A 9,768-nucleotide genomic window follows, 5' to 3' on the forward strand; every position below is an offset into this window, starting at 1 on the left:
TCCCCCCAGCATGAAGTAGGAAAGCTTGGGGAGTCAGGAATCCCAGGCCTTGTGTATAGGTATGTCATGAGCACACCTCCAGCCTCCCTCAACCCTCTAGTACAGAAGATCCGCTTACCTCTCTTTTACCCCTCCCCCTTAATCCATTGTCCTCTTCTTACACCAGATCATGCAGAACAACCACATTGCTTCTGTGACTCTGTACGGCCCCCCCAGGCCTGGTGCCCACCTGAGAACCACAGAGCTCCCCTAGGGACATCACCACCTGTGTCCCTTTGCCCATGGAACTGTGGGTCTCTGTGCCACCCTATGGGTTTTCTTGGACACTTTGCCAAGTGTTGAAGGTCTGTTGGAATGTTCAGAGGTAGGCTCAGGCTGGGTGCTCTGCCGTGGGACAAGGGACCCAAATATTCCTCTGTCCATCTTAAGCCTGCTGCTGCCAGCAGGGAACACAGACTGCAAAGAGAAGCACAAATTTTGAGCCTTGATACCTGGACCCAGGAGCTTTGGACTAACACAGAAGAAGTCAGGACACGTCAGCCCCTGTCCCACCCCTTGGGAAAACTTGGGGCTCTTTCTGTGGCTGATACAAGCATCCAGGATAAGGACGAAGTCCTGCCTTTGGCCCCACATTGCCATGTGACCTTTAAGGCAGGCAAGTAGTATCCATAGTACTTGGTTGCAGCATTTGCACTACATCTACTTTAGTTACTTGAGCTGGCGATGGTCAAGGTGGCTACCTGCCCTTCCCTGTTCCTTTTGTGTGCGTTCCCTGCCAGGCCCAGGAGGCACACCCACTTGGTGAAACATAGCTTTCTACCATCCAGGTATGTGCTCAGGCCTGGTTTCTCCACTGCTCTGGAGCCAGCTTTCAAGGTCACCTTGCCCATTTTACCCAACCTTGCTGGCAGGGCTTTATGCTTCCATTATGTTTGCCTCTTTTATTTAATGCCAAAGTTTTAGCCAAAGACATCTTCCTTTTGTTGTATTTTAGCATTCTGCTCTGCACTGTGGGCCGGCTCCCTGCTCTAGCCCTGTCCACTGTCCCCTGGCTGGCTGGGTCTTTCATGGCTCATGGCCTCTGGGGGCTCAAGGAATGCTGGGCTGCTTGATCTCTTCATAAGTCTTGCTAATGGGAAGTAGCATATTATGTGCTTTAAAAATATTAATCCTTTTGAAAAGAATTGAGAAGAGAAATGTATACTTTTATCCCATTTTTAATATTTTGGTCTAGCAACTTGTGATACATAGATGACAATTTTGTGAGTTTTTCAAATGTGTGTACAGATTTTTGTAAATATGACTTTTGTAATTAACTCATGTACAGCCTCATTCTGTATAGTTCATGATGAATGTGCAAGGGACCTGCCCCAAGTTCTTGCCTGTGTGGTTCCTGGGCCTACAGCCAGGCTTGTGTGGCACTCTCATAACTTTGTGACTAAGTGTCTTCCCGTTTTGACCATTCTGGCCAGAGACCCTGCAACATCTCATTGGCAGCGGTAGCCAGGACTGTTCCATCCTCCTGGAATGAGGGAATCTTCCTCATCCCTTGCCCTCATTCTATCTCCAATAAAGCACCTATGCCCTCAGCAGCAGCCTTGCCCTGTGCTATTGCTGGGATGTTTGTATTAAAATAAGTGTGGCAGTGTTGGTTTTTTGAAGGGGATAGTTGAAAACGGGAAAATTTATAATGGAGGAGTCTTAAGGGCTCCTAGCTGGGGAGGTGGGTGTTGGAAAGACATCGACGTAACAGCATGGGTGTGGGGGTGAAGTAGTAAGACCGTGACAGTTGTTTCTGTGACTCTGTCCCTGTTCATCCAGTCAGACCCGGACTCTGCAAGGGTCTTGAGGAAAGACCTCCGAGGAGAAAGATGTAAAGACAGGGACAAGACAGTTTGGAGGAACAGGTGAGCAGCAGAATGGCTGCTTAAGACTGAGTTGTGGCATAATACCTACCAAGTCCACATTGTGCTGTGAGGCCTGACGTTAAAGAGGATGAGCCACCCTGCACATGTCTGCATCATCCTAGGGGTTTCAAACCAAGCACCACCAGAATACACACCTATTTGCTACTACAAAAACTATCTACTGGTCTAAGGCCTGCTGGGCAAGACATGGTCTTCTACCACCCTGGCCCTGGCTCTCAGTGGGTCATCATTACATTGGTTCTAGACTTGCTTCTGATAGTTTGAGCCACCAGGAGCCAAGCTCAGTATTCTTTAGGGCCCCAGGGCAGACACCCTCTAGTCTGGGCAAGGGCCACATAATAGTAATCTGCATGGGAAACTCCTTTAAAAAGTTCCATTCTGGGGCTGAGAAGTCAGCCACTGATGAGTAGCTATGGGTCCCATTGGAAGGGGCCTGCTGCAGCAGGCTGGGGATGTGCACAGACTGGCCCATACGGTCCATGCAGCAGGCGCCACATAAGCCAGATGTCAGCAGCCGAGAGCCCGTGCACTACAACCAATTCACGGTAGAAGCAAGGGTCGAAGGTGTGCAAATGAGGTGCGGCTGAAGGCTGAGAGATGCCAAAGGTGCGGAAAGCTGGGTGAGGCTCAGGTGTGAGTCGAAGGCGCTGCAGACACATGCCCAGAAACACATCATCGATGGGAAAGAGTTCAACCTGCTTGCAGGCACTGGACAGACGGCGCAGCGTGGCTCCCGAAAGAACAAAGCCACCGCCACCTGCGTAGGCGGGGTAGACAGGCAGGCCATACACAGCTTCGGGGACGTAGTACTTGCTACCTCGTGTGCGGATTGGCCGTGCCTGCACTATCACATCACCCGCTAGCAGGTCCTGCGCTGGATCCCGCGGGGCCAGGAACTCCAGCAGGTTCCCCACGTGCACAAACACATCCGTATCTCCCTTAAAAACGAAGTGTACATCAGGGCAGTAGGCTGAGGCCCAAGCCAGAAAGTGAATCTCCTTCAGCGTTAGGTTGAAAAAAGTGTCGTCAAAGGCCCAGAGCAGGATGTCCGCGTAGGCACGGCTCTCAGCCTGCAGCAGGGCGCGCCAGTGCGTCCTCACGCCGGCCCCCTCCGGGTCTTCCCCTTTGGTGCCTGGGCCCTTGGGCACGCCCAGCAAGAACACGCGGCGCACGAGCGCCCCCTGCACGCGACCCTCAGAACCCCACGTCTGGCGCACGGCTTGGCGTCGCTCAAAATCAGCTGCCACAGACTTGACAGCGATAAGCAGGTCCGGTTGGCCGCCAGGTGCGCCGTCACCGCGGCACTTGTGCGGCTGGTTAATGAGCAGCGGGAAGCGCCTCTGGTCCTTGGCGCGCAAGTAGCGGCGGAAGTCAAAAGGGCCCGTGGGCGTGGGGGGTGCGTGCGTGTCCTCTTCATAGGCCGCTGGGGCTGCGCCGGCGTCTGGTCCCTGGAAGGCGCGAGGCCCTAGCGCTGGCCTCCGTGCCACCCGCCCTCGCGGCGCGCTCGAGGTTGGGCTCGGGCCACTACGCTGCGCGTACAGTAGAAGGGCAAGGGCGGCGCCGAGAAGCAGCGTGAGCGACGCATCTCCTCGTAGGCGCAGCCTCCTCATGTCCTGGCCAGCGCCGGCCCTCCCTTCGAAGGGTCGCGAACAGGACCTCCAGAGGTGGTAGAGAGTGGCAGGCAGCGAGCAGGGATCCCAGCCCTGCCTTCCCGGAGAAGGGGCGGGAGGCCACGCCTTGGGGGCCTCCAGCTACTGGATGGTTATCCCCCTCCGAGTCCTACGCACTGCTGGGGGATGAGCAAGCTAAGGGGATGAGCAGCTCCCCTTTTGTACCCAGCTCCCACCTGGCCCAGGACCCGACCCCAAGGCCCGGCAGGGAGATGCGGAACCTCGGTCCTACTCCTTGCCACCTCCCCGAACTGAGGCTGAATCGGTTTGTTGTATCTTTACCCGTCCCGCTGTTGGCTTGGGTCTCTGCGATCCCGACACTCAAGCAAGGCCCTCGGGAGCGGTGCAACTCCCCGACGCCGGAACCTCTGGGGCTAAGCGCAGGGTCCCAAGGGTGGCCGTGAACGGGGCCTGAGCCAAATGCAGCGTTGGCAGGAAGGGGGCCGAGGCCATGCCACGTGACCCTCCAGCTGTGCCTGCCCGGACCTCTGGAGCTCAGCTCCGCCCCGTTCCAGGAGCACCAATTCCAAGGAGGGACTAATTAATTCCTGAGAGTTTGCTTCACCAGATGACTTTGGGTGGGGAGAGCCTGGTCGTGGTGCTGACTCCACAAATCCACCTTTCCGATTCCTGGGAAGTATCCCGTCTGCGGATACCTCTCACTGCTGTCTCCGCGGAGTTGGGGCAGGAGCTGTCAGGAGCTCACTAGCTAACTGATCCCAGTTCCTGGGGGAAGAGGGTCTTCTTTTTTTTTTTCCCTTTGTTTTTGTTTCCAGGGACTGAACTCTGGTCCTTGCACATGTTGGGAGGAAAGCGGCGGAATCACTGAGCTAAATCCCCAGCATTGGGGAGAGGGTCTTAAGCGTCGACCTGGCCACTTTTCTGGCTCATTCAGAGCTCCTCTCCTCAGCAGCCCTAGTTCTGCCAGACAGGGGCCATACACTGCTCCTGGGACACGTGGCTGCCTCTTACTCTTGGCTGACCATACAAACTACACATCTAATTCTAAAAACAGGTCTACCAGCAGCTCTCACTGCTTGTGCCCAGATGGGAAAACTGATTTTCAGGGAATTAAATGATTGCCAAAAAGTACTATACCATCCTGAGGTCTTTTGCAATTCAGTCCAGAAGTCTTTCCTCTGCTTCCTTGCCCCTCATCTGTCCATTGTGATACAGAACTGGGAGCCTAGATCCCCATTTGAGTCCCCTGATCCCCAGCATAGCTCCCGCAGGTAGAAAGGACCATGCCTGTGCCACTCAAGTCCAGCCCAACCTGGACTTGAGATGGCTTCTTGGAAGCCTGCACACAAAGTTTTGAGCTGTGACCCAAATAGGCAGAGGCACCCTGGAGAGGGAGGGCCCAGTCCTTGCCTAACTCTGCTGCCATCTCACAGCTCTGTCTTCCCAAACTCAAGGTCTCTGGGTCCCCACTATGTGGCAGACTGGAGTAGATACCCTCATTCCATAGTCTGAGAACAGGTTGCTAAAAGCAGTGGGGCTACTCAGCACTATTCTTTCTGGGGGCTGTCTGCTCCCTTTCCTGTAAAAGCAAACTCTTCATCCCAAGCTTTACTCTTCCCCATTCATAGACCAGGAAGTCTTTTGGCTTCCTCCACACCTTCTTACTTCCTCCTGTGGTATAGTTTTGAACCCAAAGGGTGCACCTCAGTCTGGCCTGATAGGCAGCCTGCATTACATCAGTGGAGATCACCTGGCTTCCAGTCTCATTTTCCTCCTCCTCTTTGGGAAGCTCCTTTCTAGTAGGTCTCTTTTGGGACCTACCTCTAGGCCACCCCACCCACTCCCACCTCTCCATTCACGAATCTTTATAGCCTGACCTTTCTCTTGAACTCAACTATACACCCATGTCCCTCACACCCCCTCCCTGGATGACCTGTAGGATCATCATTCCTGGAGAACAGAGCAAGCAAGGCCTTCCCCAAGCATCTGTCCTACCGCCAAAGGCAGAAACCAGGTTTTCTCTTACTCTGTTCCTCTTCCAGGCTATTATCTTTTCCCTCTAAACAGCTCTTGGTGTTTAGTCCCTTTCCCTTTCCTCTACCTCTGCAGCTACTGTCCCAGCCTTGTGCACCCCTCTTTCCTCCATTTTCACCAACCTCCCAGTCTTCTCTCCAAATCCTCAAAACCTTCTCACTGGCCCTGTAAAATACAAACTCTGTAAATGGCTATCAGACCCCATGGGTCACTCAGCAACCCACCCCCATCCAACCACTCTAAATTTGTACTACTACTATTTTCTTCTTCTGAGACAGGCTCTTACTTTGTAACCCAGGCTGGCCTTGAAGAACTCACAGTAATCCTCCTGCCTCAGCCTCCCAAGTGCTGGGATTACAGGCATGGCACCACCACACCTGATCTAAATTTGTACTTCTAACACCTCCCTTTTTGCCTCCCTCCAGACCCTGCCCAAAGCTGTGTCCAAAACACTGCCCTGTTCTCAACTATACCCTGTGCACAGTTATGTACTCCTGAAGCCTACCCCGACTGGAATAGGCCTCTGTACTCCCACAGCTCGCTGTCAAAAGTGTTACACTTTATTACCACTGCTGTATGAGCTGGGAGTAGATAGGATTTGTATGTCTTGCTCAACAGTTTTTGCAGTACTGGGTTGATGCCTAGGACAAGTTCCAGAGCTTAATATGTCATTTTTCTATGAATGAAGGGGTGAGGGCCAGCCAGAAAGGAAGACACCCACACTCTGCCTCCATCAAAGACTAGGGCAGAATCACCAAGGTGCACCCTATTGGCTGGGGGGGGGCGGCATGTGTGTGCGCGCTTGTCTGACACATTGGAAAGGCAGTCAATTTTGTCCCCAGCTGCTCAGTGAAGCGGGGGTGTTAAGTGTGGTCTCAGAGTCCCTTGGATGGAAGAGGGAGGCATCGACAGTGGCAGCAGTAGTAGATGGAACCCTAGGTCCCTCTAGCTTCTCCAAACCCTGGCTGGGCTCCTGGCTGACCGTCCCTTCCTTGGCACCCAGCCTAGGCCAGACCACTGTTGGGATCCGCCAAGCCCAGCAGGTCTTCTGCCAGACTGGTTAGCTCGTTCTCCTCAAGAGCCTCCACCAGGCGCTGCAACGTGGCTCGGCGCCCCTCTGCCTGCACGAAGCGGCGCAGCAGCTGGAAGGCCTGCTCGTACAGCCCCTCGCGCTCGTACTCATAGGCCAGCGAGTCGAGGGCAGGGTCCCGTAGTGCCCGACAACTGCGCTGCAGGGAGCGCCCGACCCTGCGCCACTTGAGGCCCACTGAGCGTGCGAATGTCTGTTGGTCCTGCAGATTCAGCGGCCGGTTCACTGAGAAGGGGGTGGAGAGGCTGGTGGGTGAAGGGTACCCCAGAGCGGGTACCCGCCTGTGCCCGCCCAGCCCAACGGGGAAGGGGACGACGACGACCCTGCCTTTGCATGTGCACCTCACCTATGGGGTGACCCTGGAACAGAAAGGTCTGGCCAGCCTGCGGTGGCTTATTCTCCTCCAACGGAGAAGGGCCCAGGGACTGCGAGAGCGCTGGAGTGACCTTCAAATCACCACCCTGGCCCGCCGAGCTCAACGTCAGATTGTTGAGTGCATCCTCTAGCTCAGCGAGTTCCTCATCCCGGAGTCGGTCCGGCTGGGGGAGGGAGTGTGTGGTCAGTGTGATTCTTATGGGCAAATCCCCACCCTACCCCATCCTGACCCCAGTCAGCTGCACCTTCTGGGCTAAGATGCTATGCACACAGCGCTCCTCATCAGTCAGCCAAGCGTCCAGTCGTTCTGCGCCGGTGAGCAGCTCCAGCTGCAGCTGCACAGAGGGCAGAGCCAGAGCAGCAGCCAAGCACCTCTGCAGCGTGACGCGCAGCGCCCCCTCGCGGTAGGCGCGGAGGAAGCGAACGCAAGACTGGCGCCCACAGAAACGCAGCTGCACGATCAGCTGCGGGTCGCTACTGTGGATCTTCAGTATCTGTAGCTCGTCGGGGCTCTCGGAGCTCTCTGCAGAGGCGAGCAGTCAGGCGCCAGGCGGTCCCCTAGCGGGGCCGTTCTCCAAGCAGCCGAAGGAAAGGTGAAGCCTGTGATCAAACCCCTGTCCCCATTCTCTGGCCTAGGGTGCAAGATTACCAAAAATACCCAGCTGGGAGACAAACATCCGATGCAAAGAGCAACAATACAGAAAGCAGGTCAGAGCCGGGGATGTAGACCAGTGGCGCCCTGGCAAGTGCAAGGTCCTGAGTTCAATTCCCAGTACCGAAAAAAAATTTTCCCTTCTAGAAAGCAGGCCAGAATCTACTAAGTGAGTGTAACCTAGTCCCATCTCTAAAACCTCAAATGAAGGTGAGCCCGGGAGCGGGGTGGGACTTTGCAACACAGAAAAGGGACCTTGGCCCTGGGTCGCCAAGCTGTCTGGGAAGGTCAGGGGAGGGGTGGGAGGTCTCAGGTCTTCAGCCTCCACCTAGTGAGGCCCCTCTCCCGTGGAAGGAGAAGGATCCTCCTTGCTTAGGTTGAAGTAGAAGCCCCCAATCAGCTCGGCCTTCTGTGGGCTCTGCCCTGGAGTGAGAAAGGGGGACCAAGAAGGGTAGGTACTGGGAAGGGGTCTTGGGCAAGAAGCACTGCAGTGAGAGAGGAAAAGAGGAGAGAGAAATATGCAATCAGTAGAAAGGAGTTGGGTGGTTAAGAGGGCACGTGGGGGGGGTGCATAGAGGAGGGATATATTAGTGTAGAAATATGTAGATACCTACACACATCTACATTTGAGGACATGCATGCAGTAAGCAAAGAAGGCTGACCCTAAACCCAGGGTTCTTCCTCCCTTACCAAGCCCCGCTCCCCAGTTGCTTCCCACCCCTAATCTTTTCCCAATCCAGGAGGTGGAGCTTCAGCCCCATCTCTGTCCACAGAGGCCCAGGCCACCTCTTCCTCTCCCATACTGCCAGCCACGCACCTGCCAATGCAGTCCGCAGAGCCCCGTATACTGCCACTTTCTTCTGGGGGTGTGTGTAGGCATCTGACAGGACCACCTTGTCTAACGAGGACTCCAAAAACAGATATGCACTGCCCACCCACTCTTCATGTCCATTTGACCCAGCTGCCATCTTGCCTCCTGGACCTACAGACAGGAGTTCAGGTCACTCCCAGCCTTGGAGACAACTGTCCAGTTCCATGTTGCCAACCCATCCCCTCCATAGCAACCTCAGTCAGTTTGTATACTTGGGACAAGAGCTCATCATCTCACAGGCAGCTCCTTTTCCTCTAGTTCTACATGAAGCCTTGTCCAGCCCTGCCCAGATTTACAGTGAGGATTATTTCTCCATTGACCTCCAGAAAAAGCCCATAGTTGCCCAGTGCAGTGGCACACACCTGTAATTCCAGTCATTCAGGACACTGGGGCAGAAGGATGGAAGTTCAAGGCCAGCCTGGGCAACCTGATAAAAGCCTGGCTCAAAATAAAAGATAAAAAGGACTTGAGATATAGCTCAATGGAACAGTGCTTGCCTAGAACTTTTAAGGCTTGGGTTTAATCTCCAGTACTGAGAAAGAAAGTAAAAAAAAAAAAAAGTCCTGGGTCAGAAGAGCAGAGCAGAGGAAGACCCTGCAGTGAAAGGAAAGCTCTACTTCCTCATCAAGCCAATGATGACAGCAGATATCATGTTGGATGTTGCCCATGCCCACAGCAAACTAAACCCTGGCCTTACCTTCCGCTTGAACTTAAGACACAAGATCTCTGCATGTCTACAACTTCATTCTTTGGTTCTCTCATCTCCATTCCCATTATACCTTCTGGCTTTGCTTTTTTTTTTTTTTTAAGGAAAAGACTTTCTAGTTCATTCCTACCCAGATTCCCTCCGCTAACACTTGACCTCTGCAAACTTCTCTCCTCCTACTGAATCATGAATCCATATGCTTACTGGGAGTGCTAATCCCACTTCCTAGCTTCATGTATGAAGCAGGCCTGGCTAATGTACATTTTCTGTTCACCATTCTGCATGGACGAGTTCAGGCCTCAATATAAGGCTCAAGTTGGACCAAGAAGAATTAAGCCTGGGCCAGGGATTTAGCTGAGTGGCGCTGCATATGCCTGGAAAGCACAAGGTCCAAGTTCCATCCCTGGTACCAAAAAAAAAAAAAAAAAAAAAAAAAAAAAAAAAAAAATAAAGCCGGGGGCACACCATTAATTTCCCTTCC

The 9,768-nt window shown here is 53.9% G+C and overlaps 3 protein-coding genes across 8 annotated transcripts in view; 1 reads left to right on the plus strand and 2 right to left on the minus strand.

Moving 5' to 3' along the window:
* Window positions 1-1,618, plus strand: part of CUNH16orf70 (chromosome unknown C16orf70 homolog) — a 24,391-nt gene extending 22,773 nt beyond the window's left edge. For all 3 annotated transcript variants that reach the window (XM_033758026.1, XM_033758025.1, XM_010612198.3), the window contains one exon: window positions 167-1,618. In XM_033758026.1, the coding sequence (XP_033613917.1) occupies window positions 167-253 (87 nt within the window). In that variant the 3' untranslated portion in view covers window positions 254-1,618. The remainder of the gene's footprint in view (window positions 1-166) is intronic.
* B3gnt9 (UDP-GlcNAc:betaGal beta-1,3-N-acetylglucosaminyltransferase 9) lies at window positions 1,608-5,914 on the minus strand. The gene has a single exon (XM_010612197.2). It carries the CDS (start codon window positions 3,536-3,538, stop codon window positions 2,339-2,341), a length of 1,200 nt encoding a protein of 399 aa, XP_010610499.1. The 5' UTR covers window positions 3,539-5,914; the 3' UTR covers window positions 1,608-2,338.
* The window catches only part of Tradd (TNFRSF1A associated via death domain), a 7,654-nt gene continuing 3,793 nt past the window's right edge, over window positions 5,908-9,768 (minus strand). For 2 of the 4 annotated variants that reach the window (XM_010612192.2, XM_010612193.1), the window contains exons 3-7: window positions 8,944-9,019; window positions 8,528-8,692; window positions 7,304-7,581; window positions 7,030-7,222; window positions 5,908-6,908 (exon numbers count right to left, since the gene is read on the minus strand). In XM_010612192.2, the coding sequence (XP_010610494.1) occupies window positions 6,598-6,908; window positions 7,030-7,222; window positions 7,304-7,581; window positions 8,528-8,692; window positions 8,944-8,959 (963 nt within the window). In that variant the 5' untranslated portion in view covers window positions 8,960-9,019 and the 3' untranslated portion in view covers window positions 5,908-6,597. The remainder of the gene's footprint in view (window positions 6,909-7,029; window positions 7,223-7,303; window positions 7,582-8,527; window positions 8,693-8,943; window positions 9,020-9,768) is intronic. The other 2 variants (XM_010612195.2, XM_010612194.2) reach the window with 1 other exon arrangement.

Source organism: Fukomys damarensis, unplaced genomic scaffold, assembly GCF_012274545.1.
Source record: "Fukomys damarensis isolate Sample0158 unplaced genomic scaffold, DMR_v1.0_HiC HiC_scaffold_32, whole genome shotgun sequence".
Classification (NCBI taxonomy): Eukaryota; Metazoa; Chordata; class Mammalia; order Rodentia; family Bathyergidae; genus Fukomys; species Fukomys damarensis.

Coding starts and splice junctions, on each gene's coding strand:
- B3gnt9 (XM_010612197.2), bottom strand. CDS start 3,538: ATGAGGAGGCTGCGCCTACGAGGAGATGCGTCGCTCACGCTGCTTCTC.